The following is a 22,646-nucleotide window of genomic DNA, read 5'->3' as shown; positions in this document are numbered from 1 at the left end:
TTGTGCAATTCACCCTCTGGTTATTTTCCCTGAATGCATTATCTTCCACGGAATAGGTGTTATTGAGTAACTTAGATGGGCACTGAACATCGAGTTATCACGTATTCTTTCTCCTCAACAAAGGGTGTACTCAGGTAATTAATAGCGACATTATCCGTGAATTGTTATCCGTACTAGTTACCAATTTATTGTTTAAAGCACTCTTCCCGTCAAAAGACAATAGGCCGTGTGGTGCTTTAGTTTGTGCCTCGACGTATAAAACGTCTTAGACATCCAAAATTCTTGTAAAGTCACGTCATCCACGAATGCGTTCCACGTACAGGTTTCCACTTTGGTTTTAAATTATAAACATTTCGGTTGAAATACTCTTTAGAAACAAATAAATAAATTCTCAAAGGACACAACACTCTTTTTCATCTAACGAATCAGGACTCCAAACCATTTTATTCGGACGGTTCCAAATCTCTTACCTCTCTTTTTTTCCTCAAACACCTTTTCATCCACGGAGGTACTGTAATGCTTCAAGATACCCTGAGAGTGATCTCTTCATGAATATTTGCGACCGTGTCTGAACTCACTTGTTTTTTTAAATATCGATATTAAACGTCACTTAAAAATACCAATAACATTAAAAAAGAGAGAGATATTGAAAACATACTAAGGGTATACGTGCTAAGAATCTGACACGTTGAGTTACCTGTTTACCTGGCCTTGGGAGTGCGGCGTTGCATAATTAACAAGTTTAATTATTTACGAGCTCCTGCATACCTTCTGGTAACCAGGCATTTTAATTGCGTCATAATATCAGGTTTGTTTCTGTAGTGCGTAAACCCAGCCGTAGAGTGGATCTACCTGGCTTAGTAATAGCCAAGTGCGCAAAACCAGAGGACAGAAAGGAAATCCTCAAAGCCAAAAAACTGCTAAAAAATTCAAGGAACTTTAAAAATGTATACATAGAGGAATTCACAACTGCAGATCAGCGTAGAACAAGTAACAATATCCGTGCAATTGTGAACCATATTAACTCAGGGAAAGGGAAACTCCACATTAGAGGTACCTCCGTGATGCTTGAACACAGTGATAGTAGGGCAGGCAAGCAGAGTGATAAGGATAGCAGTACGGGCAGGCAGAGCGATAGGACAGGCAGGGAGAACATTAACAATGGAAGACAAACAAGGAGATAGGTTCGCGCAGGCTTTTGGAACATTAATGGTTGGACTTCCAATCAGGATAAACATTCAATTTTGTCATCCATAATTATCGAACAGGAACTAGAAATAATAGGATTAGCGGAGACACATCTGTGCTCCAGTAACTGCGACAAGATTGATATCAACGGTTACATTTGGTTTGGCCAGAATAGACCAATGCACAACAGGGCTAGGTCCGGCTCTGGGGGGGTTGGATTTTTAGTTACTAAGAAACTCATAAACGATTTTAATGTTAATATTTTAGATGACTCTTTTGATGGTATCCTTTGGATACAACTGACAAGTAAAAATGCTGGAGGGTCATTTAATTTCCTTGCTTGTGTTGCTTATTTGCCCCCAATCAGTTCCCCCAGAAGTAATCCAACAGACTTTTTTAATAACTTGTTAACAAGCCTTTACTTGTACCAGAACAAAGGCCCGCTGTTTATATGTGGTGATTTTAATGCCAGGTGCGGCAGTAATGAAGATTTTATTGCTGGGGTGGATGTTCTACCTGAACGTAACACTATCGATTTTATTACCAATCAATATGGTGATTTGTTACTTGATTTTTTGATTAACACTAGCTGCTGCATTGTTAATGGGCGCGATACTTGTGCATCTAAAAATGACTTTACATCTGTGTCAGCCCGTGGTCATGCTGTGGTTGATTATTGTATTACAACACATGAGAACCTACCTATGATTCAAAATTTTACTGTGCAAAGGGTTAATGAATTATGTAATGCTTTAGACATAAGACCGGTCTGTTCCTTACCCGACCATTCTCTGCTCTCCTGGGAATTCGACCTCTCACCTTGGAATGCAGTTGACAGCTCTCACCATTCACATGTGCCAACGGAAGTTCATTACAAGTTTAATGTGGATACAGTGCCAAGCGACTTCATGAATTCTAATGGAATTTCTCTTAAAATTAATGCTTTGTTACAAAATATTCCCACGATGGATCTCACTCAATCAAATATTGATAATGTTTATAATGAATTTAAATCTGTGTTACTGAGTGAAATGAAAACCAAACTTCCTTATAGATCTGTGGGCGGTGGAAGCACCCGGGCAAAGAAGTATTTTAGACCTAATAAAGAATGGTGGAACGATGAGCTTCAAATAATGTGGGAAAATGTCAGGGATTCGGAGCGGCTTTGGTCATCAGTGAAATCAAATAATAGTATCTCTTTACAATTAAAAAATGATTATGTAAGCAAACGGCGTGATTTTGACCATGCTAAACAACGAGCTAAACGCCAGTTTTGGCGTAAATCGCAAGAAGAACTCTTACAAAAACAAACCAGTGATCCACGGAACTTCTGGAGAGATATTGGTCGCATCGGAATTCGGAAGGATAGAAAAAGTACCATTCCCATGGAAGTAGTGAGAGATGATGGAACTGTCTCCACGGATATCACTGAGGTTTTATTGAAATGGCAAAATGACTATGCAGGTCTATTCAGTGTGTCAGATAAAAATAGTTATAGTTTTGATAAATCTTTCTTAGCCCAGGTTAATGAGAAACTTTATAGTTATAGACAGGGTGAACTTGATACACCAGATTTGAGTGCCAGTCTTAACACTGATATTACGTTTAAAGAAGTTGAGCTTGCAGTTAATGGTGCTAAGTGTGGTAAAAGCCCCGGGCTTGATGACCTGCCTTCGAAGGTCTTAAAAAACAATACAACTATTATATTTTTGTACAACCTGTTTAAGTACTGTTTTGCTAATTCTGTGGTCCCTAGTGATTGGCTTAGGTCTGTCATTAATCCCATACCGAAAGGTAGTGGTGTTAATTCATGCAACCCACTAGAATATAGAGGAATAACATTATCATCTAGCATATATAAGATATACACATCTATTCTGAATAGGAGATTATCGACGTGGGCAGAAGATAATGAAATAATAGTTGACGAGCAAAATGGTTTTAGACAAGACCGTGGGTGTTTAGATCACATGTATGTAATGTCTAGTATAATAGAAAATAGTTTAAAGCAAAAGCAGAGCATATATGCCTGTTACATCGATGCAAGAAAAGCATTCGACAGAATTAATAGGTCTCTTCTATGGTATAAATTATTTAAACTAGGAATATGCGGAAATTTTATGAATTCCCTCCAGGCTTTATATGATAACCCAAAGTGCTGTGTTAGGGTAAATAACTATACAACAGGTTTCTTTGATATTGAAACTGGAGTAAAACAAGGGTGCCTGTTGTCACCTTTACTTTTTGACATTTACATTAATGATATGGTACATGATCTGAAAGCTCTGGGTAAAGGCATTAATGTAAACGATGAGCTGATTTGCTCGCTTCTTTATGCAGATGACGTTGTGCTTTTGGCCAAGAATGAGGAAGATTTACAGTCAATGCTTAATGTGGTGCACAAGTGGTGTTATAAATGGCAGTTGACTCTGAATGTGGACAAGACCCAGATAGTTCATTTTAGGTCACCTAAAATACCTAGAACAAATTATGTTTTTAAATGTGGCAATTTTACAGTAAACATTGTTGAGAAATATAAATACTTGGGTATGTGGTATTTTGAACACTTTGATGTGAATAAGACTGTATCATGTATAGCTAAGTCTGCAAGCAGAGCTTTAGGTCTTCTGATTGCAAAATGCAAGGTTTGTGGGGGCATGCCCTATGCATGCTTTACGAAATTATACGATGCACTTGTAGCTCCTGTGTTAGAATATGGTTCTGCTATATGGGGACTCCAGGAATTTAGTCAGATTAATGCTGTTTTCAATAGAGCTTGTAGGTATTTTTTGGGCGTGGGTAGGTACGCGCCAGCCGCTGCCACCCGTGCTGAAATGGGATGGATTTTGCCTTTTGAAAAGCAGTTAATTAATGTGACAAATTTCTGGTGTAGATTAGCTAATATGGATTGTAATAGGTTGACTAAAAAGGTGTTTTTATGGAGTTTACGTGTATCAAACAATGGAAAGAAAAATTGGATAACTAGGGTTAAAGGTAAATTTAGTGATCTAGGAGTAAGCCACTTATATGTAACTGATAATGATATATCGAAGGCTAGTACACTTAATTGTGTTAGGGAGAGTGTAGCTTTTGAATGTCACTCCGATTGGTTGGCGAAGCTATGGGATGATACCCCACGTAGAAATGGAGGTGGAAATAAGCTGAGGTTATTCAGACTGTTTAAGCAAGACTTGGTAGTTAGTGAATACATTAAGAAACCAACTTTATCACTCAAGCACCGGCGGGCATTGGCTAAGCTGAGATGTGGGGTGGCCCCACTCAGAATAGTAACTGGACGGTATGAAAAACTTCCAGTGCTGGAGAGAACGTGTGTACTCTGTGAATCAGGTTGTGTTGAGGATGAGATTCACTTTTTAATTAATTGTCCATTTTTTAATGATTATCGTACTGATTTAATTAGAACTGCTAAATGTTTTAAGCCGGATTTTGATCTACTGGATGAAGTTAGCAAATTTCTTTTCCTGATTGATGATCCAAAAATGATTTTTAGCACTGCCAAAGCCTGTAGCCTTTTCTTAGGATTAAGAAGAAATTTTATGTATTTAAACTGTAATTAGTTCTTTTAGTCTCTCATAGTTCTCTGTATAGAACTGCCTGATGACTGTTTTAATTTTTATTGTTTTAAATTGTATCTATGGGTGAGACTTTAATAAAATAAATTGAAATTGAATTGAAATCATAAAGTAGTAAGCTCAACTAAGGGTAGTTAATTTGGAATACTGTCAGCTTTTAATATGAATACGGAAGACCGTGACAGACAAAATAAGAAGATAGTCAACGAAATCTTATTTTTGTACCCTCTTCCGTTAGAAAAAAATTCGATGTCCGTCAATGTAAACTTTAATAGTTTTGACCGTCTTCCGAAAGACCCAGAAGACAGCCTCCATCCGCCCTTAAATCAACTACAAAGTTTCACGATCACGATGTCTAAGTGTTGAGGCGTCTGCGTCCCTTGTGCGTCCGAATTTGAACGACCGAATTTTGATTTCACCTGTAAAACTGCGAGCGACCCGGGCCCATATCTCGAAAGCTTCGATATGTTGCGAGCGGGCGAGAGCATGCCGATTCCGCGTTATTTGCGAGTGCGATTGCACCCACCTGCTATATCAAAGACTTAGCAAACGCAACGCAATTATAACCTCAAACTCTACTAAAATTCGATTGCCGCATAAAGTGAAGACGTCATAACACAATTACACAAAACGTAATTTTTTTTCACCATGACGCTAATCAAGAGGTTGTTTTTATTTATAGGAATATCATAATTACAAATACTGATATTTGAAGTGAAGTGTTTGACACAAATAAAATGTCAAAAAACAATTCAATAAGCGAAGCTTGGACTGGCACAATTACTGACACATTGGTGAGTATAGCCTCTACTTACACCACCAGCATTAAAATTCACTTTGTATACTTCGTTCCTGGTATACAGCTCTTAATTTACATGTAAGTTGATTAAATATATTTGATGGAAAAAATAATGGAATGCTATGTATAATTATTAAGCAGAATGTTAATATAGAAAAGGCAGCGTAGGCGTATGATTTCTCGAGTACAATTTAAGTAATTTATATTTATATATACTTTTTTTGCCCTTTTTTGCCCTTATCAACCTTCCTGTAGTTCAACCCATGATTTGTCTATTGTCTATTCTGACATAACTTTAAGGTGCTTTCACTCAGAAAGATTGAGGAGGATAGTGCCGTATAGTCATAGCACTCCCCAATATGATTATTTATGTCTCGTAGATAAATCTACAAGAATTCGTATCCAATTTTCTTGGCGTAGATAGTGTCTTTAAGCCTTTCGTTAAAGTGTCTGTTGAACTCTTCGTTTTGTGCAACAGTAAAGTGACGTTTCCAATCTCCACTCTCACCTATAAATAGTAAAATAAAAAACGAATTATTAATTTGTACTCCAAACAACTGGAAAATATATTTTTGTTTTAAGCAACTCTCAGAAACCACGGATAAGGTTAGGAATATTATTTTCAAGACTGCTCACAATATGAAATGAACTTTGTATATTTAAATAGAGTTATATTATAGTATCTTTTGAAAGTAAGCGTAGGGATTGTGTGGTTTCCATCCAATCGTGATAGTTTTGAGAACTGTACAAAACAATTAATGACGAGCCAGATTGTGAACATTTAGCAATAATCTAACTATTAAGTAGAAATAAACGAGTTAAACGATCAGACTGTTTATTGTAACAGAGCCGAAGTTGACATCCACGGTATCTTTCGGTCGTGGTATGCAAGTCATCGACAATGAAATGAGGCAAAACATAACGAACTTCACAACCTAACTGAATAGTTTCACTTTGATAAAATTTCAAAAACAAAGTAATGGTGAAAATATCACTCATTTAGGAAAACCGCCAAGGGGCATTAAGTGCTCAAAATGTATTCAAACAAACGTTTTTCACTGTAAAATATTCAACAAACATATTATAGCAAATACTTGCTGATAAATGGATTTCAGTAGTTGAAACGGACTTTATGCAACTTCCTGGAAGTCTCGGCTAATTTTTAGAAAGAAAAACAAGGTAAGCGCCCTAATATTTTTTGTAAAAATCAACATAGTCAGCGGTCTCAGTATTTTAAGAGTTAGCCCCAAAATGACTAAAGATTTCGTCTCGATCAATTGTTGAAAATGCCAAGACCAGTTCCCACTAACCTTTCCTGAATACTCCAGACGACTCTGCTCTCCATATATTGCTATCTTTGCCAGAAAATTTCCCTTCCTTCATGCTGTCAAATGAACAAAGACGAGCAACATCGTCGTAAAATTCATCCGAACGCGATACTTCAAGAAACTCGGCAATATGTTGAACCTCTTTCCTTAAGTCCTGAAATTCCGAAAAAAATATGCCACGTGGGTAAAGTCTGATGATAAGAAAGTTGAAATGTTTGGCGACTATATATTATAACTTAACGGTAATGAAGTGTACTTCTTAAATTATTACGCGTGTAAGTAATAGAGGGGATGTGAGCAACTCTCACATCTTGTAGCCATTGTTTTGCTCTTTGCCATCTTTTTGCTCCATTGTAAGGGGAATGTATGTGTGATCATTTAATTTGATGTTGTAACTACCCCCCCCCCCCCCCCATCTTATTACTTCATATCATATTACATTTTTTCATTTTAATTAATGGCGATTTTCTGTCATGGAGTTAATCATCCAAAAGTAATAAAAATATATGAGTAATGTCCATATGAACTTGCAGCCACCAGGAAGAAAGACGGATCGTCATTAAAAATGAAATTGAAATAATATTTTAAGTTAGTGATCTTCGAGTGTAGGTGATAAAACAATTCAAGTGGACTATAATCATTGCACTCAACCGTAGCTAAAAACCGACTGGCTTGCACCAATGCTAGTATTCCAACTTAGGGTGCTTTCCCAGAGATTTAGATCGATCTAAAGATTAAGTTTTAGATCGACCTAACTCCCTGGGGGTTCACGCTAAATTTCAGTCAGCCGAGCGGGCACCATAGTTAATTATCCCCTTACAGCTTTTAGTAGGCGGGACAGACGCTTAAGCCGGCCAAGCTGACAGTAATCTAGTGAGACTCCCCACAGGGATAGATCGATCTAAAAATCTATGGAAATGGGGTGTTAAACTACTCCCTATAACCGTGCCGTTTCCTCCATAAACACAATTATTTACCATAACTGTTGTTTTTTTAAATTAAAATTAGCCATTTACTTACAAGCCAAGAAGTAGAATTTACTTGTACAGTTCGGTAAAGTGTGAAAAAAAAAACCGAAAACGAACCTTTTTCAAGTCCTCAAATTTGAGAATAAGAGCGTTGGGTTTGCCGTCCAAAACAGACAACCAAGACTCTGTATGGTTTAACCAGTCTCCGTATTCATCTAAATAACAATATTATAGATAATACATAAAACAATTTGTAACTCAGGTGTGAAACAGATACTAGTCCTTTTCTAAATGACTCCAACGATCATAAATTTGTTTAATCGACAGTTGAAGAGGCATTTCACAGGACTACCACCTAGTTACCGTAGGTAAAGATTTGCCCATTATGTACAGATAAACACCAAGACAAAGCATGAAAGTCCGATATTCAAGTATAACAACTTGAATATATAATCAAGCTCAAATATTTTATGGATGCAATAATTTCATTTATTTTAATCCAATTCTTAATATCTTAAATCAGAAAACATAACTCAAAACGTACTTTTCCCCTCAAGAAAGACAGGCAGAAACCCAGCCCACGTTCCTCTTTCGTAGTCGTACAATTTTATCCCCTTCATGTGGTGAAAATAAGACACAACCGCATCCTTGGGATGTCTTACTGTAAAAATCAACTTGGACTTCTCCAGCGCTTCTTTTGGGAAGTTATCAGGGGTTGCGTGGGTGTTTAATACCCGCGGTGATGGTATGGGTTCTACTTCAGCGTTCCCAACACAGTCTGGGTACATTGCAGTAGCCTTGGATTGTTGTAACAGCTCGGCTTTACCGCTGACTAGCATACAGCATATCTCCCAACACCAGTGAGTCCCTATATACATAATATAATACAATGTACGTTATTTTTTATATATGGTATATTACAAATAGCAGCACATTCAGTTGCAGTGACTATGGATTTTCGGCTTTGCCATTGACTAGCATACGCTGTCCTACATATCTCCCAACGTTAACACCAGTGTGTTCCTACAATCATTATTAATAACTTACTCATTATAAACAGGCGTTTGGAAATATCTCCATCGCATGCGTTCGTCATTACAGAAGTGATTCATAGGATTAAAAGACAGTGGGAGTTTTAGACCCAGCTGGATTGGATTGTTTTTCTAAAATGTACGCATTTTTCTTTGTGTGTGTGTGTGTGTGTGTGTGTGTGTGTGTGTGAAAGTTATGAGTAAATATCTCATGCGCAATAGATATTAATAACCGAAAGAACAAATAATCCTTACTTTTCTCTTTTCTTCACATATGCAAACACTGTCTTATTTGCGAAGTTATGAGATATCATATCATCCACTACCTGATTTAGGCCAATTGATAATCCATGTATCGTCAGGTCTAGTTTTGAACTGGGCCAAGTCTTCCTCCAGTCGCTGTGATAACCCGGGGAAGAGGGGCCAATGAAACCCAGAGTGCTCAGTCATGGTTATTGTATTGCCTTCGCCGTCTGGGACCTGAAAACATTTCGTTTTTATATATATATATATATATATATATATATTTTTTTTAAACATAGTCATAAAGTTTATAAACAGTGCTATGAGAAAACGGAAGCTATCCAAATTGAGATAACACCTGGTATTATACTTTAACTTTATTATTACTATGTACATGTATTTAAACTTAAGTTTATTATAATTAGTAGTGTAGAGAGCCTATAAATGTACTCTCATTTCATGTGCTCAATAAATCATTATTATTATTATTATTATTATTATTATTATTATTATTATAACCTGGATGCTCAATATCTGGTACATGAATGCTCCCATGACATGGAATATGGTTATGTGTCACGGTTATGAATGAGAATTTCTTGCACCGATTTATGTTTTTGCTTTGGAAGCTGCATCATTTCTTATTCATAAATGAACAAAGGAACTTGAACTGACGCTTGTTAAATACTTTTGTGAAACACCTGGGAGGTAGTTTTCATTTCAGTAAAAGGGCTTTCACAACTCGCCATCAGGCATTCCAACACCAAACAAAATGCATATATTGTGGCCACTAACACTGATACTTTTTGCAATTTTACAATTGTGGCACGTTTTTTATCACAAGCTTATCACGTCTGGTGGCTTTTTAAATACAAGAGCCCAAAACACATACTGTACATGAACGTAAAAATATAGTCTCTATGTTTATGTCAATACTAATAAGTAAAAACATTTGCCTTAACGATGTTGTCTTTGCTCCCAAGATCCATCATTCGATGATCTGATACGTTGTTATTACAACTAGATCACTATTAACCATAAAGAGGAAAACCTTCAGCTAGTAAATTTTTATTCACATCAAGTCAGGAACTACAGTACTCCAGCATTATATCTGCCTGAACTTTGTGCTGATAACAGCTCAGGTCAGCAACTTTGTGGTGTTCAGGTATCGAGTCAATAATCAAATAACTGGGTTAACATTGCCGACTGTTACAGTTCAGTTTTATCGTAAGCATATTAAAGAAGATAAAAAAGTAGAAATTAACAATGTTTGGAAAAAATATAACATAAAATATTCCACCAACAATTTATGTTCAACAGAGGGATTGACAAACGAATTCATGTACATGCAACAACGTGCCCGGTACAAACCGAAATCAATGTTAGTAAAATATACGAATATAATGTGAAGTTATAGTGTACTTACATATACCAAATTACGAACAAATCGCTTTTATTTTTACCCCATTCCATGTAATTCTTTCGATAGCAAAGTAGCTGCGAAGGCTTTCGTCAATGAGCCAATCTCAAACAGTGAAGTGTTTTTAACAGGTTCGCGGCTGAATTCGTCCTTTACGCCGTAGCCCTTCGCCAAAATAATACGCCCATTTTTCACCAGAGTTAACGCCAACCCTGGGATGTTAAAGCAGGACAGAACGTCCATTATCAAGGCGTCCTATGGAATAGAAGGGATTTGCTTTTTCCCAGAAGAGTATTCCTTTTGAGTGGAAAATCATGAATAGGTTACGTTTAAGGAGTTCGATACATTATAAACGCTTACAAAATAGTATATGTATTATCTCCGTTTCTTTTACGTGCATAAATTAGACTACCCCTTATAATTTAAACATGGCATTTCCCACACAATTATCACCATAAATGCTGTTTTATGTTGCCAAATGTTAACAAGCTCAACGAATGATACAAAGTTACAAATTCGGGAATGATGAAAACAACATCCCATTAAATTGTGGCACGAGCATCCCCCATACTATGGATAAAAAAATTGGCGAAAGAGAAAAACAAAGGCCACAAGATATGACAGAAGCATGGGCAAAACAGAGCTTTGATGAGCTTGTTAACATTTGGCAACCTAAGTCCCTTTTCGTGCAACGTCTGTGCGGATGCAGGCGGCAGCCGAGGAAATCGTACGAATCGCAAAGCTATACATCAACTATACGTTTTGACAAATTTTGAAAATCGTGAGCCTATAGGCCGTAAGCTTACCGCCCAGATACATATACTTACAATATATCTACAAAAATAATTATGTTTTAAACTATTTTATGTTCGTATTTATTTTTTCAACTTATATCTTGCCAGTAAAGTAAACAAAAATAATATAAGGTAAGAGAGAAAGCCTACATCCAAACCAGATGTCGTCTGTTTTCCCGTCACCTTCAGAAAAACTGGGGGTTTTCTCTCTTCAAAAGATGTTATGACAAAAACATCAATTTCACCACTATTTTTGTCTTGGCTACTGAACTTGAGACCCCAAAGATCAAAGTTCCAAACGGCGCCCTCGCCCTCCCCATAAAACTCATCAGACTTATTTGGATGAAGCACCCACTGTCCTAGCGGTCCATAAAACATGCGTAGAAACGGCTCTGTGGCGTTATGTACTACGGTGACGGTGCCAAATACAGGGTGATGATATTGCCCAGCATAATTGTTGAGTGGTCTTGTTCCTGCTCCAACTGTATCCGGGGTTTTGTTCACTCCAGACTTGGGGATGTGTTGCCACTGAGCGAATGGTGCGGGAAATGTGCAAATCGTGGAACTGTTCAGCCATGGTTTCTCCTCCAAAACGATGTCCAACAAGTGCGCCATCAACACGTGCCTTCGCAGGTGAGGCCTGTCGTTTGTGTTGAAATTCAAATATATGCCACTCTGTTTTGATGGAATAAATGCGAGAATGGAAGAAAATCCGTGAGTTGACCCGGTGTGCGCCACTATAGGATATCCTAAAACGAGGAATGGGAATAAAAATATATATAAACCCCTAACCGTTTTTTTTTTCCATATCTCATGCTGTCACAATTCCATTAAATTATCTCCTTCTAGCAAATATTAAAAATTTACCTGTCTCTGTTACGAGAACAATTAGGTGACAGAGTATCTTAACTTTAATATAATTCTAGGTCCCACTTGTTTAGTGCGTCTTAGGCCCAATTCCATAGACACCATCGATCGGTCTAAGTGAATCGACCCAATCCTTTGGGGACTCTTGCTGAGTACAATCAGGTAAATATGTTAACACTTCTCGCCTTGGTCTAATTAATGTATTATACAAAAAAGTTGGTGAATATTCGAGTACGTTGGAAACGAGGTGTTCCATTTAGTAGAGCTGAATGCACTTAGCGAGAGTCCCTGCAGAGTTGGATCGATCTATCGGTATGTAGACCTGTGGTTTGTCTATGGGAATGGGGTCTTTGTATAAACGGTCATATACTAGTAGGTTCCAGGTGTATAATAAAAGTCCACTGTGCGTTCAGGCATATATTTAGTAAAAAATACAAAGAATTAGGGCAGCATTACTGGGTCATCAGTCCCTTTTCAGGGTCTTAAGAGAGGTAGAGGACTATGCGCACATGGAAGACTTGATTAAAATGATAATGAAATAACAGAAACAATATTCTCAAACATCTTTCTTCATCAACACCACAAAGAAAGAAAGAAAGAAAGAAAGAAAGAAAGAAAGAAAGAAAGGAATTAACAAACAAACAAACAATTATTTAATTAATAAAGTAAATGGAAAATAATTAAAATCACTTATTATGACTGAAAAGTGCCAGCCAAACTTCTTGTACCTCGGTAATGGCCACTTTTCCAAGCACAGCCATATTCTTCAAAAAGCAATGTGACTGGAGTAGTGGGCCGGACTGTTAGTTTGTTGCGGGGATGAAGTGCTAGAATCACTGGTCTGTAAACTTCTGCAAGGGTTTTTTTCGAAACTACTTGAAGGCCGCCCTCCGCCTTGCCTTCGTTAAGTTGAAACAGTAGCCATTTCCCCATGTCTATTGCATCGGAAACGATAGCCATTGATGGGGGATTCATTGACCATAATCTGTAAAATGAAGTTTAAAAAAATATAATCAGGATTTTTGTTCGTTTGCAATAACATGTTTACCAATAATGAATACACAAAATGAAAGACCTGTTCTGAATTTCATGTTAAAAAAGAACAAAAAAAAAAGAAGTATTGAACTTGACCCTCAAATCAAAGAGCACTTACTTCAAGATATCAGTTGATATTTCTCGACGTGCTTCAGGTTTGTCATAGGGAAAATGGTAAGGTGTCGGCAGATGAAATTGTTCATAATTGGTGGAGTTGAGAACGGCAGTATTGAGCATGCGTAATGGTGTCAACAACTCGTTCTGCACGGCATCTGCCCAGCGTTTCCCGGTCAGACGTTGTGTCACGTGACCAACTAGGCCATACATGAGGTTGTTGTACAGGAATTTGCTTCTGAGAGGATAGCCTGCTTCGAAATCCGGTAGGTGTCTAAAAACAAAGCATACAAACACGAATAAATAACCGATGTGATTCTAGAATATAAGCAGGGGTGGATCCAGGATTATTTGAAAGGGGGTCCGGTTTTTAGGAATGTCAAGCCCGCTGAAAATTTGGTATTTTAGAGGGCGAACGGTGCCATTTGGTACGGTTTAGAATTATGATTCGGCTAGTCAAAATTCAAATTTCAACATGGGACCACTGCTGTGATTTTTTTCAGAAATCAAGGGGGGGGGGGCTGTCAGGGGGTCCACATTCCCCACCCCCAAAATCCGCCACTGTCGAATGAACACTTTATAACTAAAAGAACTTCCAAATTTAAAGATCTTAAAAGTAAGTCTGATAACCAGATTCATCTATATTGTAATGAATCCAGCTTGTTGCGTCTGAAACTGGACGTCTTTAACAAATGACAGTTATTTTGGCTTACTCGGCAAGGTTGTCTAACGTTATCTGTCCATTCAGTCTTGCCTTGTCGTAGTTGAGAATGCCCGTCCTGTGACTTAGAAGGTCCCGAGCTGTGACATGTGACGTCAGTTCTTCCGTCGAAAATCTCAAATCGCGCAGTCCTTCCACTGACGTCAGCGGTGTGTCTAAGTGAAGTCTGAGGGGAGAAAATCGCATTTGTTTTACAATCATGTTCATAATTAGTTTTGGAGTCAAAGACAAAAATTAATAAATAAGTCCTATATGATAGTGGTTTAAGCTCTCAGTCAGAAAAGAACAATCTATCACTTAGCCTTCGATCGTAGTTGATATATTTAGTCTAGTTTGAAAAACCTCATGGAATATGACATACAAAATGTTTGAGAAAAAATCGAATAAATAATATTCCACCAACAATTTATGTTCAACAGAGGGATTGACAAACGAATTTCATGTACATGCAATAACTCACCCTGCACAAACCAAAATAAATGTTAGTAAAATATACGGCTCCATACGATTGTGAAGTTATAGCCTATTTACATGTACCAAATTACAAACAAATCGGTTTTAATCTTACCCCATTCCATATAATTCGTTCGATAGCAAAGTAGCTGCGAAGGCTTTCGTCAACGAGCCTATTTCAAACAGTGTAGTGTTTTTAACAGGTTCGCGGCTCAATTCGTCCTTTACGCCGTAGCCCTTCGCCAGAATAATACGCCCATTTTTCACCAGAGTTAACGATAACCCTGGGATGTTAAAGCAGGACAGAACGTCCATTATCAAGGCGTCTAATGTAGTCTCTTCTTTTGAGATCCGTTGCACGCTAGTGAGCGGAACTGTAAAGCAAATGGATATATATCTAATTAGTAAAGTAATGAAAGTACATCAACTATTTTTTCATTACTATAGAAATAAAAGTAGAGTCTAATAGGTGTTAGAATGGGACAACATTTCGGAGATTTTTATTTGTATGCGTTAGTGTCCCTTGCCACCGTGGCCTTTCCTTTGTCTGCAGGTAGCGTCATCATATGTCCTCATTACACTATAGATGAGGCAATGGTCTTACGTGCCTTGAGGCTTATGTTAGAATTGGGGAGCTTGCTTTGCGCGAAATTGCTATTCACATGATCACGAGCTCTACATTGTAGATGTTAGATTGAAGCTAAGTGTGTGACTCTCTTTATTTGGTCAAGAATGACTTTGTTTTATCATCTTATCTAGAGACCACGAGAAATCTTTTCACGGTGAATTTTTTAAATTATACGATTAAGCAATACCAAATATGAAATGTCATTTCTAAGTATCTATTAAAACAATGAGAATAATAAGAGAAACATTTTAAAATAATTTTGTCAATGGTGTCCGATATAAATATCTTGCTGATTTGGAGAGAAATGTTGAAATTTCTGGGAAAACAATTTACTAACACCTTTTACAAAGACTAACCCTTATTGTGTGACTTTATCAAGAACAAACTGACCAATGTCAGCTAGTCTACAATAACTGTGCGATCACTTTGTTGCAGATCAAACTGTCGTAAATTTTAAATCTGTCTAGTCTAAACCTTATAAGCTTCCCTACATGTCCGAATTACTGGGTCTTAAACAAGATGACGTGAGAACGAAGATAATACCTGTGAAAACTAGCATCAATACCAAAAGACACTTCATCGCTCTATTTACTGGTCTTCCTGGCTGCTCCGATAGAATGTCTTCCTGATAAATCAGTCAACTATGACTTGGACTGCGCATGCGCCGATACAGACCAGAATGAACGACACACAATGGAGCGTTTAGTTCTAATTCAGCCTTTATTGAAAATGACCTAAGTGAGTCAATCAAATGAACAAATGTTGCGCAATTCACCCTCTGGTTATTTTCGCTGAATGCATTAACTTCCAGGGAATAGATGTTATTGAGTAACTTAGATGGGCACTGAACATCGAGTTATCACGTATTCTCTCTCCTCAACAAAGGGTGTACTCAGGTAATTAATAGCGACATTATCCGTGAATTGTTATCCGTACTAGTTACCAATTTATTGTTTAAAGCACTCTTCCCGTCAAAAGACAATAGGCCGTGTGGTGCTTTATTTTGTGTCTCGACGTATAAAACGTCTTAGCCATCCAAATTTCTTGTAAAGTCACGTCATCCACGAATGCGTTCCACGTACAGGTTTCCACTTTGGTTTTAAATTATAAACATTTCGGTTGAAATACTCTTTAGAAACAAATAAATAAATTCTCAAAGGACACAACACTCTTTTTCATGTAACGAATCCGTGGTACTGTAATGCTTCAAGATACCCTGAGAGCGATCTCTTCATGAATATTTGCGACCGTGTCTGAACTCACTTTTTTTTTAATATCGATATTAAACGTCATTTAAAAATACCAATAACATTAAAAAAGAGAGAGATATTGAAAACATACTAAGGGTATATGTGCTATGAATCTGACACGTTGAGTTACCTGTTTACCTGGTCTTGGGAGTGCGGCGTTGCATAATAAACAAGTTTAATTACACTCTTGACATTTAATATGGAATATTTCAGTTTTAAAGGTATACCTAGGTCAAAATGCGTTCTTTTTTTTTAAAAAATCAGATTTCATATAAGACATCTGTCTGGAGAAGTGTGAAGTCAGGTGTGTCGCTGCCAATTAACTGACTACCAAGTCTGTTGCACTGCTGCCTTGTGTAATATGCAGTGATTTAATTGGGCAGTGCTCCTTTGGGCTAGTCAAAGCTTGGCTTTGGCGAAGGATGGTTCTGTCAATAAAGTATCCATATGTCGGCAAATACTGCATAGAAGAATTTGAAATTTTGCATACAAGCGGTCGGTTTTGCAGTGCGTAAAATGAGTTAAGCAGCGTTTTACAAAACTGTTAAGCTGTGCCAGAATGGCGCGAAAAACACAGACATTGCCAGACAGATTATTGTGTCAAACGGAACGGTCTACACAGTTTTATAGAGTTATGCTCAGTTTGAGGCACTACACAGAGACCAAGCCCAATGCATCGACGTCTTACCACCAGGGTATAGGACTCACTGTCCTTCAGGATATGCTGCTGCAATTAAACCAATACCACCCAGTCCGTTTTAAATGAGGGACAAATTGTCACCAAAACTTGTTTTTCAAGGCTCTTAACGAACACCAAACTGATTTCAGCAGGTAAGGATTCCAGGCGACCTCTGAGGAAGCCACTGTAAACAGCAAAGCAGCTTAGTCTGTTTCTCTAATGAATTGGGGACCATGACAGTTTCTGGGTACAACACTGAAACCGCGTGGCTTCTTTACTGAGGCCAGATTTTACCTGTACCGCCAAACTGGTCAAAACAGAGTTTACAGACATTCTGAAAAGGCCTTCGACGAAATGTGTGCCACTTATTAAGAGGCTAGGGTCATTGACAGTGTCAGTATTTGGAGTGGATACCACATTGGTGCCAAAACACCAATGGTAGTCATTGATGAAAACCTTAACCAGATCAAATAAAGAAATAATCTGGGAACCACTTGACTATTATTTGATAGGGGGCACCTTAGGAACAATTTTAGGTTGCAGGGCGAGGTTGCCGGTTCACACAGAGCACATTTAATAGCAGATAACTTACAGAACCAAGGGAATGAGTAGCTACCTTGGTCATCAAAATCGCCATATTTGAACCACATAGACAATATGTGGGTAGGTCATTACTCTCCGAATCAACGGCCTGCATGTCCTACATCAAAACTGAGCCAAATTGGACAAGTTTTAACCGTATTCTGGAATTTTATTCCAGATTAAACTCTAAAAAGCCTATCATAAGAAATGCCTTGCGGCTTGAAAGCTCTGGTAGCAGCAAGATGAGGTCAAGCGTAACAGCGACTGTTGCTGTGACTAGACACTGACATGGGGGGCCTTTGTGGGGCGTGTAACTCTTTTAAAGACAATAATTAGGAAAATATGGAGATCCAAAATATCGCTTTCAATGGTTGTCGTATGACTTAAAATAGGCAATGTATTTTTGTTTGCTTCACTGACGAATTCAATTAATAAACTGATGTCACAGTGACATCGAAGAGATTATCAAAAGTTATTAAAACACGATTTTAATCCTTATTTTCATTTATCAGTCAGCAAAATAGGAAAAAAACTGATGAATTATGTTTTGGAAAAAATATTCCATATTAAATGTCAAGTCTGTATTTACGAGCTCCTGCATACCCTCTGGTAACCAGGCATTTTAATCTCGTCATAAAGTAGTAAGCTCAACTAAGGGTAGTTAATTTGGAATACTGTCAGCTTTTAATATGAATACGGAAGACCGTCTCAGACAAAATAACAAGATAGTCAACGAAATCTTATTTTTGTACCCTCTTCCGTTAGAAAAAAATCGATGTCCGTCAATGTAAACTTTCATAGTTTTGCCCGTCTTCTGAAAGACCCAGAAGACGGCCTCCATCCGCCCTTAAATCAACTACAAAGTTTCACGGTCACATGTACAGACAAACGAAAACACTCAACTATAGTACTCCAAATGGTGCGATTATCATACAAACTTGGACTACTTACAATGTGCATCGTTACGCAAAAACATAATCGACAAGATGCTATGAAACTGAAATAATAATAAAAATACCTGTAAGGGCTAGCATCAATAATAAAAGACACTTCATCGTGATATAACAGCGTTCCTTTTTTCGTTGCCAAGTATTTCCCAAAGATCAATCGTCCTCATTGCCGACTCGAACTGCACATGCACCGCCACTTGATACTGAACTGATACACAATCACAGTAGTAAAAAACGTGGAATGCCAACTTTACATCTCGCAGGCGTCTAGCTATTGCCGCGCATGTGCGGCCTTGAGTTGGGAGGTGGTCTTCCTATTTTCCGACCGTTGTTTTTGGTGCGTGTGACAGTATGTATACCGAAGACAACATCGCAATGTAAGTAAAAACGTATGTATTGTCATTTAATTTACTGTTTTTTAACCTAAAATTTAGGGCTAAGAAGTCACTACTTCATATCGCGTGTCATTGCGTGCAATTCTAGAAGTCGGAGTGACGGCTAATGAGGGCGGTACGTTGTCACATACTGTGGCTTCATTTATATTCTGCACATAGTGATAAAATGATAATTTACTACTTTTGATAATTATGTGATTTGGTATGGCGTAAGCGGGAGTCGTCATATTCTATCTGCGGTTTTGATGGTGCGAAAAAAACACATTACAGGTGGAGAAAGTAAAGTGCAATTTATTTTAGCTGTTAAGTAATGGCAAGCTATGCGATTTAGGGTGTGTTGAAGATGAAAAACATTTTATCCTAGATTTTTCAGTCTATGAGGATCTTCGTATTCACGCCCTGAAAGGTCCCATTGCATTAAACGGCACCCTTTCTGCGCCCCATCTGTGATCAAAAATGTAATCAGGGGGCGCTGAACGATCGCCAAAGAAATTGAATTGTGTCTTAGTGTTAAGGAGTCTGTGTCCCTTGTGCGTCCTTTGAACGACCGAATTTTGATTTCACCTGTAAAACTGCGAGCGACCTGTGCGTCCTTTGAGCGACCTGGGCCCATATCTCGAAAGCTTCGATATGTTGCGAGCGGGCGAGAGCATGCCGATTCCGCGCTATTTGCGAGTGCGATTGCACCCACCTGCTATCTCGAAGCCTTAGCAAACGCAACGCAATTATAACCTCAAACTCTACTAAAATTTAATTGCCGCATAAAGTGAAGACGTCATAACACAATTACACAAAATGTAATTTTTTTTCACCATGACGCTAATCAAGAGGTTGTTTTTATTTATAGGAATATCATAATTACAAATATATTTGAAGTGTTTGACACAAATAAAATGTCAGAAAACAATTCAATAAGCGAAGCTTGGACTGGCACAATTACTGACACATTGGTGAGTATAGTCTCTACTTACACCACCAACATTAAAATTCACTTTGTATACTTCGTTCCTGGTATACAGCTCTAAATTTACATGTAAGTTGATAGAATATATTCGATGGATAAAAATAATGGAATGCTATGTATAATTATTAAGCAGAATGTTAATATAGAAAAGGCAGCGTAGGCGTATGATTTCTCGAGTACAATTTAAGTAATTTATATTCTGACTTTTTTGCCCTTATCAACCTTCCTGTAGTTCAAACCATGATTTGTCTGTCTATTCTGACATAACTTTAAGGTGCTTTCACTCACAAGATTGAGGAGGATAGTGCCATACAGATATAGCACTCCCCAAGATGATTATTTTTGTCTCTTAGATAAAGCTACAGGAATTCGTAACCAATTTTCTTGGCGTAGATAGTGTCTTTAAGCCTTTCGTTAAAGTTTCTGTTGAACTCTTCGTTTTGTGCAACAGTAAAGTGACGTTTCCAATCTCCACTCTCACCTATAAATAGTAAAATAAAAAAAGAATTAATAATTTGTACTCCAAACAACTGGAAAAAAGTTGTTTTTTTTTTTGTTTTAAGCAACTGTCAGAGTCCACGGATAAGGTTAGGAATATTGTTTTCAAGACTGCTTACAATATGAAATGAACTTAGAATATTTAAATAGAGTTATGTTATAGTATCTTTCGAAAGTAAGCGTAGGAATTGTCTGGTTTCCATCCAATCATGATGGTTTTGAGAACTGTACAAAACAATTAATGACAACCTAGATTGTGAACATTTAGAAATGAACTAACTATTAGGTAGAAATAAATGATTTAAGCGATCTTCAAGATTCTTTGTGAGACGCAGTGTAGTCAGGTAAATCTTTAAAGGCTAGATATCAACCCGAAAACTAACTATTTACTTTTTGTTGTAACAGAGCCGAGACTGACAGTCATGGTATCTTTCGGTCGTGGTATGTCTTCGACAATGAAATAAGGCAAAACATAACGAATTTCACAACTTAACTGAATAGTTTCACTTTGATAAAATTTCAAAAACAAAGTAATGCTGAAAATTTCAATCCTATAGGAAGACCGCCATGGGACATTAAGCGCTCAAAAAGTATTTAAACAAACGTTTTTCACTGTAAAATATTCAACAAACATAGTAAATACTTGCTGATAAATCGATCTTAGTAGTTGAAACGGAGTTTATGCAACTTCCTGGAAGTCTCGGCTAATTTTTAGAAAGAAAAACAAGGTAAGCGCCCTAATATTTATGTGAAAATCAACATATAGCCAGCGGTCTCAGTATTTGAAGAGTAGCCCCAAAATGACTAAAGATTTCGTCTCGATCAACTGTTGAAAATGCCAAGACCAGTTCCCACTAACCTTTCCTGAAGACTCCTGGAGACTCTGCTCTCCATACATCGCTATCTTTGCCAGACAATTTCCCTTCCTTCATGCTGTCAAAGGAACAAAGACGAGTAACATCGTCATAAAACTCGTCTGAACGCGATACTTCAAGAAACTCGGCAATATGTTGAACCTCTTTTCTTAAGTCCTGAAATTCCGAAGAAAAATATGCAACGTGGGTAAAGTCTGATGATAAGAAAGTTGAAATGTTTGGCGACTATATATTATAACTTTACGATAATGAAGTGTACTTCTTAAATTATTACGCGTGTAAGTAATGGGGGGATGTGAGCAACTCTCACATCTTGTGGCCATTGTTTTGCTCTTTGCCAACCTTTTGCTCCATTGTATGGGGGATGTATGTGTAATCATTTAATTTGATGTTGTAACTATCCCCCATCTTGTAACTTCATATCATATTACATTTTGTCATTTTAATAAATGGTGATTTTCTGTCATGGAGTTAATCATCCAAAAGTAATAAAAATATATGAGTAATGCCCATATGAACTTGCAGCCACCAGGAAGAAAGACGGATCGTCATGAAAAATGAAATTGAAATAATATTTTAAGTTAGTGATCTTCGAGTGTAGCTGATAAAACAGTTCAATTGGACTATAATCACTTCACTCAATCGCAGTTAAAAACCGACTGGCTTGCACCAATGCTAGTATTCCAATGTCTTAGTTTCACAATGATTAAAGCCATGTGAGTGCCTAAATACTGCCCGGTCATCTGTTACACTCTGTGTTTAGTTTATAAGCGTCAGGCACCCTTAACTTAAGCTACCCCCTATAGCCGTGCTGTTTCTTCCATAAACACAATTATTTACCATAACTGTTGCTTTAATTAGCCATTTACTTACGAGCCAAGACATAGAATTTACTTGTACAATTCGGTGAAGTGTGGAAAAGAACAGAAAAAAACGAACCTTTTTCAAGTCCTCAAATTTGAGAATAAGAGCGTTGCGTTTGCCGTCCAAAAGTGACAACCAAGACTCTGTATGGTTTATCCAGTCTCCGTATTCATCTAAATAACAATATTATAGATAATACATAAAACAATTTGTAACTCAGGTGTGAAAAAGATACTATGTAGTCCTTTCTAAATGACTCCAACGATCATAACTTTGTTTAATCGACAGTGGAAGAGGCATTTCACAGGATTTCCACCTAGTTAATTACCGTAAGGTAAAGATTTGCCCATTATTTACAAATAAACACCAACACAAAAAATTTACAACCAGTAGTTGCAACAAGCTTT

At 37.4% G+C, this 22,646-nt stretch overlaps 2 protein-coding genes across 7 annotated transcripts in view; both read right to left on the bottom strand.

Moving 5' to 3' along the window:
• Positions 1-4,896: 4,896 nt before the first annotated feature.
• LOC106151253 (sulfotransferase 1C4) overlaps positions 4,897-22,646 on the bottom strand; it is a 20,062-nt gene continuing 2,312 nt past the window's right edge. Inside the window, exons 1-6 of one of the 5 annotated variants that reach the window (XM_087008504.1) lie at positions 10,107-10,246; positions 9,234-9,387; positions 8,421-8,744; positions 7,994-8,091; positions 6,891-7,062; positions 4,897-6,088 (exon numbers count right to left, since the gene is read on the bottom strand). In XM_087008504.1, coding sequence (XP_086864630.1) covers positions 5,967-6,088; positions 6,891-7,062; positions 7,994-8,091; positions 8,421-8,744; positions 9,234-9,387; positions 10,107-10,142 — 906 coding nt within the window. In that variant the 5' untranslated portion in view covers positions 10,143-10,246 and the 3' untranslated portion in view covers positions 4,897-5,966. Of the gene's footprint in view, positions 6,089-6,890; positions 7,063-7,993; positions 8,092-8,420; positions 8,745-9,233; positions 9,388-10,106; positions 10,247-19,827; positions 20,484-20,890; positions 20,948-21,359; positions 21,532-22,314; positions 22,413-22,646 lie in introns of those variants that run through there. The other 4 variants (XM_087008505.1, XM_087008501.1, XM_087008503.1 and 1 more) reach the window with 4 other exon arrangements.
• LOC147762983 (uncharacterized) overlaps positions 10,203-22,646 on the bottom strand; it is a 22,133-nt gene continuing 9,689 nt past the window's right edge. The window contains exons 1-6 of one of the 2 annotated variants that reach the window (XM_087008498.1): positions 15,726-15,877; positions 14,670-14,928; positions 14,094-14,267; positions 13,385-13,654; positions 12,960-13,216; positions 10,203-12,113 (exon numbers count right to left, since the gene is read on the bottom strand). In XM_087008498.1, coding sequence (XP_086864624.1) covers positions 11,446-12,113; positions 12,960-13,216; positions 13,385-13,654; positions 14,094-14,267; positions 14,670-14,928; positions 15,726-15,762 — 1,665 coding nt within the window. In that variant the 5' untranslated portion in view covers positions 15,763-15,877 and the 3' untranslated portion in view covers positions 10,203-11,445. Of the gene's footprint in view, positions 12,114-12,959; positions 13,217-13,384; positions 13,655-14,093; positions 14,268-14,669; positions 14,929-15,725; positions 15,878-22,646 lie in introns of those variants that run through there. The other variant, XM_087008499.1, reaches the window with a different exon arrangement.

This window comes from Lingula anatina, chromosome 3 (genome assembly GCF_051362555.1).
Source record: "Lingula anatina isolate TDL-2025a chromosome 3, LinAna3.0, whole genome shotgun sequence".
NCBI lineage: Eukaryota > Metazoa > Brachiopoda > Lingulata > Lingulida > Lingulidae > Lingula > Lingula anatina.
The sequence above is the reverse complement of the archived record's forward strand: the minus strand, read 5'-3'. Positions and strand labels throughout refer to the sequence as shown.